Source organism: Ctenopharyngodon idella, chromosome 9 (genome assembly GCF_019924925.1).
Source record: "Ctenopharyngodon idella isolate HZGC_01 chromosome 9, HZGC01, whole genome shotgun sequence".
NCBI classification, from domain to species: Eukaryota; Metazoa; Chordata; class Actinopteri; order Cypriniformes; family Xenocyprididae; genus Ctenopharyngodon; species Ctenopharyngodon idella.
Genome location: NC_067228.1, coordinates 62,379 through 80,792, shown reverse-complemented (window position 1 = coordinate 80,792; position 18,414 = coordinate 62,379). Strand labels below are relative to the sequence as shown.

Below are 18,414 nucleotides of genomic sequence, written 5' to 3'. Positions count from 1 at the left end.
AGGGCCTGAATATTATTTATGGGGTTCTCTAATATTATATACAGGAAATTGCAAATAACAAGGAAATTTAAAGTTGTGATTGAAGGCTGATATTTGAGCACATAATTTCTAGTCATGCTCAGATTTTTTCCTGTGATCAGTTATTGCTCTTGATATTGTTTATTAATATCATCTTCTGTAATGTTCTAGATATGAATACCTGTTTATGATAACCTTTTATGAATTTCTTAAACAATTCTGTATTCTGTTTGCTATCTCAATTCACATTCTGTAGTTTAGTTCTCATTCTCAGTTCATTTCTGAATGTCACACATTTATTCTAGTGGTTATTAATTCTCGACTCTCTCTGTCTCAGATATGGGTCGGTTGTCCCTCGTTTTTCTGCTGGCTTTTCTTCGGGCAGCTGAATGTGCCGTAATATCAAACAAGGACCCTTCAGGTTCAGGTGAGAATCTGTTTGCCTTATTAACTTAACTGCCTGAATGATATACTCATGCTTGTAAATGAAATAGAAAGATGTTTGATTTACTGTCGCTCATAAACTCTGTGTACAGAACAGCTTTTTTGTGAGTTATGATACGTACAGTACATGGTGCTTTACTGAGGGATTGTGGGAGTCTTTACATAAGGAATATTGATCATCCCAAAGTGGGTCACAAATCTGACAGTTCATGTATGAAAAACTGAGAATATTGACAATATATATTACATTTCTGAACAAGTAAGATAAATAACTAGACTGGATTTGAGTTTAATTCCTAGAAAACATTTCCCTCGCGACTGAATGATGAAATTAAAAAACACAAGTATTTTTTCTACTTTTTGAAACATTTTGAATTTTTTCAGCATTATTTTACACCTGCATACTTGAGACCAGTGATCATTTAGTATCATTTATATACTGTTATAGTTTTTGTTAATATTTTGAATTAGATTAATATATATTTTATTATGATTATTATATTTTCTGTTTTCATTCTAATTTTAAAGCTTTAGTAATTTTTAATATGTATATATAAATATTTATATAATCTATTTTTAAGTTTAATTTTTTTTGCCTTGGTTTATTTAGTTTTAGTTATTTTAGTACTTAAACTAAACAATAAGAGAAATGTTGCCTTGGCAACTAGCTACTTTTTAAGTAATGACAATGTTCATTATTTTAGCTTTAAAATATAATAACACTTCTTAAAGCAGAAACTGTAGCATTGGTGCACATCAACACGAGCCTCTGTGTTTTTGCACACAGTGTATATTCACAGGTTATTATTCTGTACATTCTGTCTTGGTCACTACCGGTCATCATCGTGTCTCTCCACAGACTCCTGCAAGGACTATGGACAGGCGTTTGAACGGATTTTCGCAGTTCCGGGGGAATCGCCGCTATTGGAGTGTCCGTTGCAGATCCAGTATTTCTTCGATCCTGCAGAAACGCCGTACAATGTCACATGGCTGGAGGAGAGGAATGGCTCTGAGGTCATGAAGGGTCAGCCGAGCGTCGTGGTCAGAAAACAATCGCTGTGGTTCCCCAACATCAGCATGGAGCAGCAGGGAACGTACACATGTGTGATCTGGTATGAACCCAATTCTAAATGTTTATCCATAATGCATCATGAGAGGCACCAAACCGGTTCACTTGCATTGAGTGTTTTCTTCATAGTAGGAAGAAATTACATGAAATCCATCCTAAAATTCCCAGCAGAGCTTTATTCCCTTTCAAAAGGAGGTTTGATGAGTTCACTGGGTGTCGTTTCTACTGAACAGTCAAAAAAACCTTTTTTATTAAAGGTGCAATATGTAAGAATTTTGCAGTAAAATATCCAAAAGCCACTAGGCCAGTGTTATATATTTTGTTCACTTGAGTACTTACAATATCCCAAATCTTTGCAACTATTTGTAAATCGTGAGAAAATTGCAATTTTAACAAGGCTCCGGGACGTGTGAGGAGTCGCCTGTCAATTGCGTCATACCCGTGTTACCCTCGGTTTCCAGTTTTATTTTGTAGAAACCATGGAAACACCAAAGACGCTTTAATATTTACATGTTTTAATAGACAAGGGAGCAACTGTTTTGATATATTTATAGACAGAAAAACAAATTGTTGTTATATAGCTCAACACGTTTAGTCTTATTGTTTAAATCTAATTTTCTTGATTTTTTGCGAGTACCATGCTTTACCATGCCTCAGAGAAAAACACTATTTTGTGAAGTAGCTAACATAATATAATCAGATGCAGCTTTATTTTTAGTAACAGTAATACAGCATTTTCTCCATCATACAATACGTTTTAAAATTCATTTCATGCCATTTATCAACACAAGCCATCCAGAATTTAATATGATAATCTAAAATCGATCTATCTTACTGCAGTGTGTAACAGTGTCTCACAGCAGCCGCCGAGCGAACGCTCAGAGTAACGCTATAACATCATTTTCAACACACTCAAATGTATCTAATATGATAAACAGAGCTGTGTTACCTCATACTCATGACCGGAAAAGCGGAAGTGGCGCCGGCGGCTGTGTCATAATAAAAGTCCCGCTGCTCGTGAGGCGTGTGTTGCGCAATCGCTCCAGCGGCCTCGTTCAGCTCCCACAACACTCGGTCCTGCTCTGCTTCATACTACAGTAACGTTAATAATCGCATCCATGAACATGATTTCCTTTGTTTTGAATAGGCCTCTAGCGACCTCTAGCGGACAGAAAATATTACATATTGCACCTTTAAATATAAAAAAAATATAAATTGGACAGACAACATTTTCATTTAGTGAGCTCTCTTTTACCAGCACAAGTATTTGATCATATGTAAATGTAAAGCATCTTGTGTAATTTTAAACTGCTGTATTTTTCTGTTTATATATATATATATATATATATATATAATGTATATATGTTTGCAACTCTTGTGTAACTTGTAACTTAGCTCTTGACATGAAAATCGCATTAACATTTCTTCTACAGCTACGTATAGCAGGAATTATGGGTGTGACAAAAGATCACATCTCTGGGATTTTGACGATAATGATAATTCAACAATATTTTGCAGGTTTTGACTGGTCTAGGCCTGCCGTGTCACCTGAGCTTTTCATATTCTTCATATTCTTCATATTCTGTGCGGTGACAGAAATGTACTTTTTTATTAAGCGTGATATTTGCCTCTAAATTGATTTCCAGGGAAATTGTTAACTTTATAAGGTCATTTTCCTCCTGACCTTATTAGATGTATGTATTTTACATTGTCTTTTATGTAAAATTCTTACATTAAATCAATGAATTCAGTCAGAATAATGAGAAACTATAATCTGTTACCAATCAAATGAAATCAGTATCAATAAAATCCACGTTTCTGCAGAAGTTACACAGAAGCTGCAAACACAACTGCATACTGCCAGTAATACTTTGATTATTGTTTTAAAAATAATATTTTAAATTATTAAAATTTTAAATATGAAACTAAAGTCACTGTCTCATTGGACGAGTCATTAATTTAATCGATTTATTCAAATGTATCATAGAATCACTAGAAACACTGAAACTTCCTCCTGTGACAACTGTTTTGAAACTGGATGTTTTGTTACCATGGAAACATGGACTTTCAGTCTTTTTAGCAGGTCTCCCTCTAGTGGACGGTGTCATGTTTCATATTACAATATTTACTGCTCTATTTTAAAACACAAATCATTGGAAAGGTCTGAAACTTGATATATATAATAATTATTCATTTAAATTACATTAAAATATTACATTATTTTTTGTAAATTTAGAATAAATTTTAGTGCAGAAGTTGTAGATGGATCATGATTTGTGTACACAGACGTACGGTTAGTGAACGAGACTCACTGCTTTGTTCACTTTGTTCTTCATATACTGAATTTTGGAGTTACTGTAACTGTGTTGCAGGATGAGGTTTATTGTCACAAACAACTGGTTTGGAAGTGAAATGTTTTTAGAAAAGCTTGAGCAGAGGATGTGGTGAATCTGTTAAATTCGGGGTGGCGGGCCTCCTGCGCCTCTGAAAGAAATATGAGCTGTCACTTTCCTTGAAGAACTAGAAGCCTATTTTTAATGCCAAGACGTTAAGATTTTCCAGTGTGAGCTCGATGTTCTCGTGAGGTTCAGTCGAGCTTCAGCGCTCTGTTGACTGAAGAAATAAATGGATGGAAAGATCGGGATGTGTGGAGTTTCCAGGACGGTGAGAAGAGCTTCAGTTCAGTGTTGAACAGATGTTGAAGATCCTGACCTTTAAACACGCTGTGAGCGAAAGAAAACATGATAAACTCATTAGTTTAATGGAGAATACAGAGAATAAAAGGTGAAGATGTGCTTGACTGTTCTTGTGTGTAATATGGTAAAACATTACATAAAAATTGCACCTACAAACACAGCTATCATCGTTTACACACAATGACTCAAAAGTGTTCACAAAAAAAAAAGAAAGAAACGCCCTCTCACTTTCAACTGCTTTTTTCCCAGCGTTTTCTTTAACAGATTTCCAGTAAACTGCTCTTCAAAAGCAAATGCAATGAGTTTGATTCCTTTTTTTGTTACTGATGGACTGTGAGGAACGACTAGCCAAATAAAAGATTGAGAAATACTGAACTAGAGCTTAAACTGTCAGCAGAGGGCAGCATTAGTTACACTGCCCTCGTGTGTGTGTGTGTGTGTGTGTGTGTGTGTGTGTGTGTGTGATCCATTTCTTGTTTCCATTATATCTTATTGTTTCCATGCTACTGCTGTGTGTGAAATCTGACTGCCGAATACTGTAACAAAACTTTTACATTTGATTTTAAGACACTGCTTTTAATGATATAATGATATAAATGATTTTTAAATAGCACACATAAAATGTCTGCACTACCTGATAGGTGAATTATACAGCTGTAGTATAGCGTGTTATGTGGTTAGTTAACAACACTGAGTGAAGCTACACAGTGAACTTGAGCTCCAGATGAATACATATAAGGGTAATGAAGAATATAAGGATAATATTTGATAGTTTTGTATGTTGATATAAAGCGGTCATTGTGTCGTTGTGAGACGTGTGTGTGTGTGTGTTGTTTCCTCACAGGACTCAGAGCCAGTGCTTCAGACAGGCAGCAGTGCTGGTCGTGAGCGAGATGACGTCAGGACAGTGTGAGCGACCGCAGAGTGGAATCCAGATGATCAGCGCTCATGTGAACGACGTCCTCTCCTGCCCTCTGAGGAGATATCTCAAGAGCGTGGATCATCCCTCCATCCAGTGGTACAAGGTAAAAAACACATTATTAATCTCCATACGCGCAGACAAAAATAAAACTTATTTACTCGCCTCTCATGTTGTTGTTTTCTGTTGAACAAAATTCATATTCATTGTAAAAATTCCCATGACTTTTTATGATTAGTTTAAAAAAAAAAACTTTAAATAAATAAATGTATCCATTTGAGCTGTATATAAAATGTCCATTCATTTGGATTACACAGTTTTAACAGATAAACTCAATGTGATTAATGTACGTCAGCCGTAATGAAACAGAATTTGTGAAAATCTTACATAATGTTGCCATTCTTAACCGTTCATACTTTTTAACTGAATAGATTTACTTTTCACAGTGCTGGTTCTTCAGTAAATGCATTTTTAAAATATGATTATTTAAATAAATTAATAGATCATTAAGTATTTATTTATATTAAAACTGTGATCTGAATGGATGGACATTTTATATACAATTTTATATAAATTCATAAATGTAGGCCTAAACATTTCTGAGTGCAGGAACGCTGGTTCTTCAGTGAAATGGCAGATGTTTAGGAACAGATGAAGTCTTGTGCTCTAAGAGAAATTCTAGGATCGTTCTGTTCCGGTCAATTCTACTTTAATTGTTGCGGCCACAACAAAAACTCCATGTATTTATAGATCATTTGCACACAAATGGGCAAAAGCAGTCAACGGAAAATAATTAAATCAGTAAGTCTGGGCAGGAGCTGAGGGTGAATTCAGTCTAGACGGCGAGAGAGAGGAGAAAACAACACTGAAAGAAAAGAAAAACAAAACTGGCACTGCAGCCTAGAAACAGAACAAACATTTAACTTGAATAGACGAGATTACGGCTGAAACAATCTGGCACAAGACAGCGAACACGAGAGGAATGAACGGGAGCTAATGAGGGAGGCTAACCAATGACAAGTGAGAGAGCAGTGAATGATAATGATTGATAACGAGAGGGCGGGGTGAAGCGGATCACGTGACCACCTGTCAAAACAAAACCACATGCACCAAGACAACAAACACAAGAGACGACACAAACTGAACTGATCAGACCGAAGGCATGACAATACAAAACAGTAAACCTTTAACATTAGTACTTCTCACACGTCACAAAAAAGTAAACATGAGAACATATGACTTTAAAAAATGCATTTAACAACTATTTTTAAACGCTTGTTTTTCACAAAATGTATTTTTTTCTTTAAATTAAAAAAAAATTGTATATGTACTGTGTGTGTGTGTGTGTGTGTGAGAGAGAGAGAGAGAGAGAGAGAGAGTGAGTGTGTGTGTGTATGTGTGCTCTTCCCAAGCTCAAACAGTAGAACAGGCGTTAGCAACACCACATCATGGGTTCAATTCCCGGCAGAATTCTCATGGATGGACCGATAAAACATTTACGCCTTCAACGCAGTGAATAAAAGCGTCTGCCAAATAGTGTTTATTCGTTAATGAAAACTATGATAAAAAAATGTTCATTGACTACGTTTTTCCATGAATAAGACACCAAAGTTTTCTGTTAAAAGGAAACATTTTCTGCCTGGTGTTTTACTTAATCTTTGCAATCTGGCAACCCACGCTCTCTCTCTACACTGGAAAATCCGTTGATGATCTGAAAACCCTGAAAAACATGTAAGTTGGAGTTTATCGATCTCCTCTGAGATATTCTGCTCAAATGAAAGTGTCATTCAGTCAGTCTGCGTTCCTTCACGCGCCTCTTGTGCTTTTTACTGCCACTAAATCTGCCATCAAACCTTCTCAGTGATGAACTGTAATAAATCCAAACATGAATCTTGATTAGATTGTTATAATAAATGCACTTACGCAACCGCTTTGTGACAATACAAAGTCTTTTTTTTTTGCTGTTGTTTTAGTTCAGAAAATGACAACATTTCATAATTTGTATTTTGGATCTCTCCTTTAAGCATGAACCGTGCGTCTCAGTCTGAATGAAGGAGTAATGTGAACTCTGTTTCTGTCTCGTCTGTGTCTGCTGTCCTTTCCTCTGATTCCCAGAACTGTGAGCCTCTTCCAGAAGATGAGAAGTTTGTTCTAAACAAGGATAAGGATATACTAAACATACGCAATGTACATCTCGATGACGCTGGATTCTACACCTGCAAAATGACCTTTAGTTTAGATGGAGTCGTCGGTGAAATGGCTGAAAGCATAGAGTGTTTAGTTCACGGTGAGCATTATGGGTATTATGTGAGGTTATTTGTGTACATCTAGGCTCTGTTTATGCATTTCATATCCAGGTTGCATTTACACCTTCATTCCAATGCTTCTCTAGCATGATCAGAGTTACCTGTGCAAAATGCAAATCGACTCTTATATACACTATATTGCCAAAAGTATTGGGACACCCCTCCAAATCATTGAATTCAGGTGTTCCAATCACTTCCATGGCCACAGGTGTATAAAATCAAGCACCTAGGCATGCAGACTGCTTCTACAAACATTTGTGAAAGAATGCGTCGCTCTCAGGAGCTCAGTGAATTCAAGTGTGGTAGCGTGGTCAATAGCTACAGACCTCCAGACTTCGTGTGGCCTTCAGATTAGCTCAAGAACAGTGCGTAGAGAGCGTCATGGAATGGGTTTCCATGGCCGAGCAGCTGTATCCAAGCCTTACATCACCAAGTGCAATGCAAAGCGTCGGATGCAGTGGTGTAAAGCACGCCGCCACTGGACTCTAGAGCAGTGGAGACGTGTTCTCTGGAGTGACCAATCACGCTTCTCTGGCAATCCGATGGACGAGTCTGGGTTTGGCGGTTTTCAGGAGAACGGTACTTGCCTGACTGCATTGTGCCAAGTGTAAAGTTTGGTGGAGGGGAGATTATGGTGTGGGGTTGTTTTTCAGGGGTTGGGCTTGACCCCTTAGTTCCAGTGAAAGGAACTCTTAATGCTTCAGCATACCAAGACATTTTGGACAATTTCATGCTCCCAACTTTGTGGGAACAGTTTGGGGATGGCCCATTCCTGTTCCAACATGACTGCGCACCAGTGCACAAAGCAAGGTCCATAAAGACATGGATATGAGCGAGTTTGGTGTGGAGGAACTTGACTGGCCTGCACAGAGTCCTGACCTCAACCCGATAGAACACCTTTGGGATGAATTAGAGCGGAGACTGTGAGCCAGGCCTTCTCGCCAACATCAGTGCCTGACCTCACAAATGCGCTTCTAGAAGAATGGTCAAAAATTCCCATGAACACACTCCTAAACCTTGTGGAAAGCCTTCCCAGAAGAGTTGATTCTGTTATAGCTGCAAAGGGTGGGCCAACTCCATATTAAACCCTACGGATTAAGAATGGGATGTCATTAAAGTTCATGTGCATGTAAAGGCAGGCGTCCCAAAACTTTTGGCAATATAGTGTATTACACAGGAGGTGCATTAACTCCATAATCTGACAAAATGTTTTCCATCACTCTGTGTTTCCTTACGAAACCTTCAGGAAAGGATGTTAATAGAGATAAAAAGTAAAGGAAAGCTGAGAAGTTTTAAAGTGCTTTCTTTTTTTTGGAAGTGAAAAGGTTTAATCCTGTTTTCTTTTATTTGTTTAAATTGTTGAGAACATCACCAGAGCCCGTATCAAAGAAACAGTTCAAGTGATTCATTAGAAAGATTCGTTCACAAACACAGTGGCTGTACTGTGGATTATTTGGAATTATTTTCATTGGTGAAATAGAGCAAAAACAGACAATATTCTGAGTCATCTATAGGCCTAATATTAACTTCTTGTTTATTGAACTGTTGTATAAAATTAATATCACATTTGCTCTTGCTCATGTGGCATTGCTTAACCAACTTTATCCTTTATAAATATTAAAAACAAGAACTCGCGCATAACGGATAACTGCTGCAAAAAATGCTTTGTTGACTTAATCTCAATTTAATTAATAAAAAACTAAAAATAAAGTATTTTCTCAGTATTTTCTCAATTTGCTTTTTTAAAGTTTTGTTTTATTACTATTATTGCAGATGAATATTTAGAGAAACCACGAGTGATCGAGCCGGCTGGTGAGATCATCAGAGTCGAGAGCGGTGAGCTGGACGCTTCATCTCTTTATTTCTGCATTATCTTTGTGTTTATTTCTAAACTCGTGGTAACATAATACATTATTAAAATCTAAAGTTGTATCTGATAATATCCTTTAATGGACCTAACAAGAACTAGCAATGAACGGTTGTATTTTCAGTTAATAGTGTTAACAAAGATGAAGAAATACTGTAAAAAGTGTATTGCTCATTGTTATTTAATGTTGGTTAATGAATTATCTAATGTTACTTAATGGGACTTTATTGTAAAACGTTACTAAATTGACGTCTGTCACTGCTGAAACTGTACGGTGTGTCCGTCACAGAACATTATAAACTGTTTGTTTGTTTTCAGGTTCATCCATAAGGAAGAATTGTGTGGTTGTTGTGGCGGGCAATGGTGGTCCCATGGTTGAAGTGCTGTGGAAAATTCCCTTGGAATTTGAAGAGGTTTTCGTCTCCCAAAACATGTCGGATCGCATTCATCAGGAACCCATGAAGTACGTACCGAATGTAGTTGTGTTTCAGATGAGGGTTAAACTTTAACCTGCTCAGTTTTGGTGAATTTGCTGAATTTGTGAAACTAATTTTAAATTTAATTTAAGGTATCATTTGTTGCTTGAAACAATACAGACTAGGCTTATGCATTTTTTATTATTATGAATAATCTTTTGATAAAGTTCCTACTATAAAAAAAGTGAAAATACTCTAAATAAATGAAGCACCTTTCATTTGTGACGCATTTCAATTAGATAATACAAAAATAGCTGTTACCACATGATTATTTCATATATAAAACATTTTCATTGATTTTTCCCTGTCAGAACTGTCACAATTATATATATGATGATATTACTTCGATATAAGATTTCAGTCATACCAGCCGTGCCTGACACAGACCTGAAGACATAATCTCATGTAGTTTCTTCATGGATGCATCCTTCATGAGTCACAACAGACGCAAGGAAAATAGATAATGTAAAAGATGACAAATTGACTTTATTGTCAGGAAAACCATACTTATATTGACTAAAAGCAAGTTAAAACAATAAATGTACAAAGTAGGTAAATATTGTTATATTGGTGAATAATAATTAATATAATTGTGTGGTTGAGTTGAAAGAGTAACTGTGTGTCTTTTCCTCTTGAAGTGAAAGCAAAACGGAGAATGGTTATGTTTTTGTGCGCACACTGTCCGTGTCAGACGTATCGTGGGAAGATTTCTATTTAAACTTCATCTGTATGGCGTCCAGCAGCCGAGGACACCCGACCGGACACTTCACACTCGTCCCCATGGGTACGGCAGAAGCACAAACGTCTTTCTCTATCAGACAGTTCAATCGATGAATGACATAAACAGAGAACATTAACATTTTATTGGTCCAAAATCTTGCTACTGCACATCAAATATGTTGTGTAGCATTTTCACTTTGAGTGTCGACAGACGAGTGACTAGTAGCTGGAAACGTGTTATCTGGTTAAGAGAGCAGTGGCGTTTCTCATGAAGTCCCGAGATTTGTGTGCGTGAACAACAAACCATCAAACCCACAAACCTTCACCTTTATTGTGGTTTATTGTAGGAAAATGTAGTGGTTTGTCTAAAGTTTTAATAGTTGACTTTAAATTAAATAATTTAAATAATCATTTTTATTCAAAAATTGTTATTTTTGAACATATTAAATGAATGATTATACCTCATTTATGTTGATTCTACATAAAGATATGGGGACTCAACGTGTTAATGTTTTTAATATTTTTATTATTAAATCACAACCCTAGTTCATTTACATTTTTAAATTACATTTTAAATGCGCTTTTCTCCATTTTATTAACTAGTTTATTTAGTTTATTTAACAAATCAATGTATTTAAATATCAGATACTGGCATCGTTTGTTATTTATTTATTAAATTCTTATCTATTCTGTGTTTTCAGAATGACATGTTTTAAAGTTTGTATTGCTTTCAAATGATTTTGAAGATCGGTCAGTGGAAAATAACATGTCTATGATGAAGCGTATGATCTTCTCTCGCTGTCTGTTACACTAGCAGCACATGAACAGTTTGTTTTTGCTCTCCCCACATCAACAGGGCCGAACCTGCTCTTGCTTCTCGGGCTTCTCCTGGGCTCGGTGGCGGTGCTTTTCGTTGTTGGAGTGCTTGTGTGTACCATATTCAAGGTGGAGCTGGTCTTGTGGCTCCGGACTATGTTTCCATTCCTCTACAAAACCACAGGTACACATATAAACAGGATGTTGCACGTTAGCAGTGTCGCCCAGTTACTTGGAAATGCTCAGGTTACATTAACTAGAGTTCACACCTTCCAGATGCTAAAAATGTTTTTTTTTTTTTTTTTTCTTTGGTTGTTTCTTGTAGATGGAGATGGTAAGCAGTATGACGCCTACATCGCCTATCCGAGAGTCCTTGAAGGCTCAAGTGAAAAGGCTGAGATCTTTGCGATGAGTACTTTGCCGCAGGTCTTGGAGGGACTGTATGGTTATAAGCTTTTCATCCTGGGCCGGGACGGTCTACCCGGAGAAGGTAAAGCGCTTACAACAAAATAAAGCACTGTGATATAAACCAGTTCTTGTAATTGCAAATTGGATATCAGTACAAACATTAAAGTAGGGTTGTCACAATTCCTCGATTAAATTTGAGTTATCGATTTTAAAAAATCCTTGATGCAACGAGCTTCTTCCCGTGTTGGTGACATCACGAACCCTAAAATTTACATAAACCCCGCCCCGAGAACACACAACAAAGGGGGCGGGGCCATGTTGGGCTGCTTTAGAGAAGAGGAAGAGTTGTTGTAGTAGAGTGTTGTTGTCATGCCATCATTTTACACCGGACTGCTTCACAAACGAGGGTCAATTCAACACAAAAGATTAACATGACGGCACATGCTAGTGGATGAGTTGAATCAACTCCACAGCAACTACATAAATTTATCCACTAACCATTCAGAAACGTCTAAAAGTTGTAACTTCATCCTGAGTCTCTCCATCAGTGTCGACTCCAGTTTGAACAATGTAAGGCTGAACACCGTTACTGACAATCCTCATTTTGTCTGCTTGAGATTCTCCAGCTTTGTTGTTGTTGAGCTGTTAAAGCTCCGCCCTCTTCTGGAAAGGGGGCGGGAGCAGCAGCTCATTTGCATTTAAAGGGACACACACAAAAATGGCGTGTTTTTGCTCACACCCAAATAGGGGCAAATTTGACAAGCTATAATAAATGATCTGTGGGGTATTTTGAGCTGAAACTTCACAGACACATTCTGGAGACACCAGAGACTTATATTACATCTGGTGAAAGGGGCGTTATAGGTGCCCTTCAAACAAGGATTTGATCTGCTGTCAAGTATAACAATCACCAGGCCGCTGGCGCCCTCTGCAGGCATTTGTTATAATACATAATACACATAAGTAGATTATTTATATTATGTATATTATGCATTTGAACACTGTTGTTCTATAAAACCATATGATTACTTGCTTTTGATACTTTATTTGAACCAAAAATTATTGCCTCATTGTTATTATATATGTATTTTAACTGGCTATTGTTTTTATTAGATCTATTGTTATTTCTACAAAAAATATCCGATTATTTCTTGATTAATCGTCAAAATAATCGACCGATTACTCGATTACCAAAATAATCGTTATATTAAAGTAGTCTGGGTTGGGGCTGCATCACATTACTAAAAATATTAAACAAAATTAGAAATATTACCGTTTTAATATTTCACTGTAAAATAAAAAATAAATTGAGTAATCAAAAAAATAATATAATTCATTGGTGCATGTTATTTCATGTCCAAAGCTGTGTAATAACTCACTTCAGTCTTTAGTGATATAAATCATACATTTCACGTTTCCATCATGACGTACTTTAAAGGCTCATTTCTCTCTGGTGTTTTCCAGCTGTGGTGGATGTAGTTCAGGACGCTCTGAGCCGCTGTCGCAGACTTCTGCTGCTCTACACGGCGTCTTCGCTCTGCAGCCCGGAGGCGCAGGAATGGGCCGAGCAGCAGACGGGTCTGTACCAAGCTATCGTGGAGAACTCCATGAGCATCGTTCTCCTGGAGCTGGAGGAGATCCGTGAGCCCGGCCGGCTGCCTCCCTCTGTGCGTCTCCTCAAGGAAAAACAGGGAGCATTGCAAGCCTGGAAAAGAAGGAAGAGGTGGATGGGCTGGGACAGGAAGTTGGAGGACCGTTCGACCTCACTTGACCCTCCGGCATGCTTCTGGAGGGAGGTACGCTACCATATGCCTGTCAGAGGCAAAGCAAAAGAGAGAAATTGGTTTAGTTTCTGAACGCAGTTACTCAGGGTCGAGCTGTACTGCTTGAAATTATGCAGTCAACCATCTGGAGGTGAAAAGGAGCTTTATCTTTGTCTTCACTATAGAGTACAGGATGACCGGACACTTTTCAGCAGCCTTTGTACCAGAGAAACTAGTAAAGAAATATAAACAGCCAAAAACAGTCAGCTCCAACATGAATTACAACATTGAAGTCTTTTCTCTTCTCTTTATTTTATTTTATTTTTTTTTTGTCATCCTTGGCCAGGACGAGACTAACCATTCATGCCATGAGGCATTTTGAAAATATATACGTATCTTTGTTTTATGGAGGAACATTATTTTGATTTTTACTTCTGGAAGCCAGCTGTTCCTCTGATTATAAGCAGAACTCTTGCCGGGAAGACCCAGAGATCTGACCTGAGGTCTGTCGAACATGAAAGCAGGATTGATGTGATTCTCAGTGTTCTCAGGTTTATGTGGGAGGTGAAAGTGAGCTCCTGCACACCAATCATTCTGTGGACACAAAACAGAAAGCTGTAAATACAATGTCAGATGTAAAATTTACAAAAAAAAAAAAAAAATACAGAAAATATGAAAATATGTATATAAAAACAAAATGATTTTTATGATTTTGTGCTGCATACATACTGTGCTCTCATCTGTTTATAATGCAAAATTGGATTCACACACAATCTGTTCTGCAGTAATGTGTTTCTTGCTGGGTTTTTTTTTTTTTTACTTTCATGATTTTTACTCCAAATATTTTTAATTTTTTTAATGTACAGTATGAATTACGTATTTACTATGAATATGAAGAGACAGACGTTTTTCAAGTGCCCCTGTTGTGCTTCTTCAGATATTCCCTTTCATGCAGTGTGTAAAAACGCTGTTTGTGAATGTAGAACATCTCAAAGATCAAAGTGCAGATAAATGGAGTTAGGCTGAATCTCAAATGGCACCCTAAACCCTCACGGTCTTCCTCTGAGTCCACACTTTCGTGACGTAATGTCACTTTGACTGCTGGGTAAAGTCCTCTGCGTAGCTCGCAAACTTGCGGGCTCAGTTGAAGTGCGCATAGAGGGCGCACGGCGGCCGCAAAGGTGGCATTTGCGAGCACACTTGATGAATGGGACACCCTACGGTCTCGTGGACTTAACGGATGTGCACGCGACAGCCATTGTAAGACCACAAGACCGAAAGTGCATAGGAGTGTGCCATTTGGGATTCAGCCTTAGTGGCACACTTGTGGTCTTGAGGACTTAGAATGTGCACTTTAAGTCCACAAGACCGTAGGGTGTCTCATTTGTCATTTTAGGGTACTCGCGGGCAGTGTTGGGTAGGACTGGGACAATATGTCGATTCTTGATTCGTAATACAAAGAATCTGGAGCGATTCTGATATTTTCCGTATGTATCGCGATCCTCTCTCAAATCGATTCTGAGCTTAGTTTTTAACAGCAGATGGCACTACGTGCTTTAGAAACACCCGTTCTCTGCTTACTTCCAGTTCCTTACACACATCACTTAAACCTAATATAATCATTCATAAAGTTGGAAAAGGTTGAAGCAAATTGCAAGGGTGTTTGCAGTGGACTGTGTTTACATTCATCTGCCATCATAAAAGCGTTCTGAGCCGAGGTGTATTTAACCTGACATGACTCAGCCGAACGCTCGAGCGCTGTCCAGCTCTCTTCTTTGTGAGCATTTGAGTGTGCGGTTAAAAACTAGCCTAGAGCGCCATCTGCTGTTAAAAGTTAAGCTCAGAATTGATTCGAAAGAGAAAATATCATTGTATTGTCCCCGCCCTAGTGTTGGGGTAACGCATTACAAGTAACGTGAGTTACGGAATCAGATTACTTTTCCCAAGTAACTAGTAAAGTAATGCATTACTTTTAAATTTACAGGAAAAGTTACTTTTTCAAACAATTAACGCAAGTTACTTTGTTTTCCCATTTATTAACTGACAGCTCTCCTGTCATGTTGAGAGGAATCATGAGTGTCGAGGTGTTGTGTGCAAACATGATGGTTATTGTAGTTCTAGACTAAATGTGAGCAGGCATTTACTCATCTCACTTGCACAAAAACAGATTCAGTATTCCTCAAAATGAATAAAAACAGTGAAATGCAAACTCAGAATATTACACAGACCTGCAATAATTAAATGTTAAATAATACAAATATACTTTATGTATTTAATCTCACTTTATTAACCAATGTCTTTGCTGCTGACCTTCAATGATCCAATTCAACCATACTAATATGCAGAAGTAACTTTAGCTAAACATCACATTTGTGTTTAATTGTTTGTTTTTGTTTTTGAAGAGTGCTGAACTTTCTTGCCTGAGCTGCGCCCTCTACTGTACAGGCGTGAATTTGGATTTCATTATTCGTTTCACTTATGGTGTGAAAGGGCCTTGCCAAAAATAGAACTTTTTTGTTGTTATTAAAAAACAAACAAGCCAAGTCCAAATGAGAAAAAGTAAAGCAAAAGTAACGTAACACATTACTTTACATAAAAAGTAATGCAATTAGTTAAATTTTTAGGGAGAAACGCAATATTGTAATGCATTACTTGTAAAAGTAACTTTGCCAAACACTGCTCGCAAACGCCCCGTTTGAGACCGATATGTGCCCTCGATGTTCACCTTCGCCGGTCCCTGAGTTTACAGCAGTCTTCTACCCAGCAGTCAAAGCGGCATGACATGAGTGAACGCGGAGGAAGATCATGAGGGCTTAGCGTTCTATTTGGGACAGGGCCATTGTCTCCCAAATGAAAGAAGCGATTCTGAACTGCCTCAAATGAGGTGTCAGTAATTCTAGTCTCACTTCCTGCTCAAACCTACGTATGTTTGTAACTCATTTGCACAATGCCAGAATATGGTCTTCATTGGCTGCCTGCGAACAATGACGCCATCCTAACGAGAGAGACCGGATTCTTCATCGCTGAGAGAAAAGAGCTGATGCTGCAGACCTTGACCTTGGATGAATGTGAACCTGTTGAAGGAGACTCCAAAACAACATTAGCAACCTTTAAAATAGCATAATAAGGACACTTTAATCTTAAAATACCGGGTTTATCCATTGGTAGTTTGACTTTCTGAAAAGTGTAATGCTTAAGTTGAAAACATTGCTCTGTTTGTTTTGCATCCCATTTGCCCCAACCAATGACAAACTAAACCTGTTTGAGGACAGTCATTGGTTTTGCTATTCCGTTTGGGTGTGAGAAGTACAGAAATGACACAGAAGATTTACAGAAAAGGTGACAACCACAAAGAGTGACCCAGATAGTGTTCCACAGGTTTCCGTTCAATGCTGCCAGTTTCTGTGCTGAGACTTCACTTGTGTTCAAGAGACTACAGGCAACAAAATGTTATTTTGTAACAAAAAAAAACTTTTTTAAACAAATGTAATTTTACTCTGTTTATTAATGTTTTTCCTCCACATTTGTGCAGTTTTTTGGAGGATTTATGATATCTTTTAAATTTATATAAATAAATGTAAAACTATTTTTTCTTTCACTCATGGGATAACATGGATAATTTGTCATGGTTTAGTGTAAGATTTTTGCCCATCTTTTGGAAAAGTAAAAAATTATTACTTTATCCAGTAGACGGCTGCAGAGCTCCACTCTTTGCTATCTGACTAGTTTTTTTCAGTTGGATTCATATCTACATATTATGAAATTACAAATATAACAATAAAACTTACTTTTTGTCAAAGTTTAGCATTGTTTGTACTGAAAAAATCAATTTTTCAATAATGTTACATTACGATTAGAATCAAACCAAGATGTTACAAAGAGAAAAGTTGGAGTTTTTAGAGTTTATCATTTATTTCAAACATCTGTTTTTCATATAAATCTACAAATTTAATCTACACTTCATTTATTAACTGTAACAGAACAAAAATGAACAGTTATATTACATAAAGAGTACAAATACACGACATGAACATCAAAATGCAATGAACTGAACAGCAAAAATGAGCAAATAAAGCACATGGATTGTCTGTGCGTGCGTGCGTGCGTGCGTGCATGTGTGTGCGCGTGCGTGCATTATCATTTTGCATTGTTGGAAGTGTGCCACTTCATTTCAGCTCTGCATAGTTTCTGTTTTTGAGGATGAATTTTGTCCATTTTCTAAGCGGGGTCTCTGAAGGCCCTGAGTGTGACTTTTTTTTTTTTCCACACTAACATAAAAACAGATATCTTTCCAATTTTCTCATGCCATTTGGACAAAGAGAACTTTTATATATATATATATATATATATATATATATATATATATATATATATATATATATATATATAATAGAGCCTACATAAAAGTGGACTACATAACAGCACTGATGCTCTGACGACTGAAGACTGTTTCCGGGAGCAGCGGTGGGCCGGTGGGAAGCTGTACTCTCCACAGTTGCGTCAAAACCGCAGTGTTCAGCAGAAAAACTGTATAATCGTGTCTGTTTGGAGGAAATTCCGAGAAAGCGCTGCTGAGGTCAAACTGCACGATCCTACGCAAGGTAAGACGCTTCTGCTGCTGTTCTCAACACAGTTTCATTCTTCTCTAAGCAAACAAGTATTTCTATACGTTTGTGTTTCTGTACTATTAGTCTAACTAAATCCGTCATGCTTTACTGTGACGATCATCCTCGACACACATACACTGACATCTCTGTGGAGAACACACAAGAATACGTCATTTGTCGTGACTGAGCATCACTTTGAAGTTTTAATTCTTGCTGATCATTTATGGTACTTTTATAAGCGTAAATAGTTTAACTTGCCCAGAGAATGTCGCGTGCCAACTGGCATGAATGCCGCCCTGTAGGTG

At 37.4% G+C, this 18,414-nt stretch overlaps 1 protein-coding gene across 42 annotated transcripts in view; it reads left to right on the top strand.

Moving 5' to 3' along the window:
* Positions 1-17,306, top strand: part of zmp:0000000936 (interleukin-1 receptor type 1) — a 62,909-nt gene extending 45,603 nt beyond the window's left edge. For 13 of the 42 annotated variants that reach the window (XM_051905792.1, XM_051905780.1, XM_051905804.1 and 10 more), the window contains 8 exons: positions 5,072-5,252; positions 7,262-7,433; positions 9,226-9,288; positions 9,638-9,782; positions 10,434-10,579; positions 11,372-11,515; positions 11,657-11,821; positions 13,204-17,306. In XM_051905792.1, coding sequence (XP_051761752.1) covers positions 5,072-5,252; positions 7,262-7,433; positions 9,226-9,288; positions 9,638-9,782; positions 10,434-10,579; positions 11,372-11,515; positions 11,657-11,821; positions 13,204-13,595 — 1,408 coding nt within the window. In that variant the 3' untranslated portion in view covers positions 13,596-17,306. Of the gene's footprint in view, positions 1-355; positions 446-1,321; positions 1,575-5,071; positions 5,253-7,261; positions 7,434-9,225; positions 9,289-9,637; positions 9,783-10,433; positions 10,580-11,371; positions 11,516-11,656; positions 11,822-13,203 lie in introns of all 42 variants that reach the window. The other 29 variants (XM_051905779.1, XM_051905795.1, XM_051905778.1 and 26 more) reach the window with 6 other exon arrangements.
* The last annotated feature ends 1,108 nt before the right edge of the window (positions 17,307-18,414 follow it).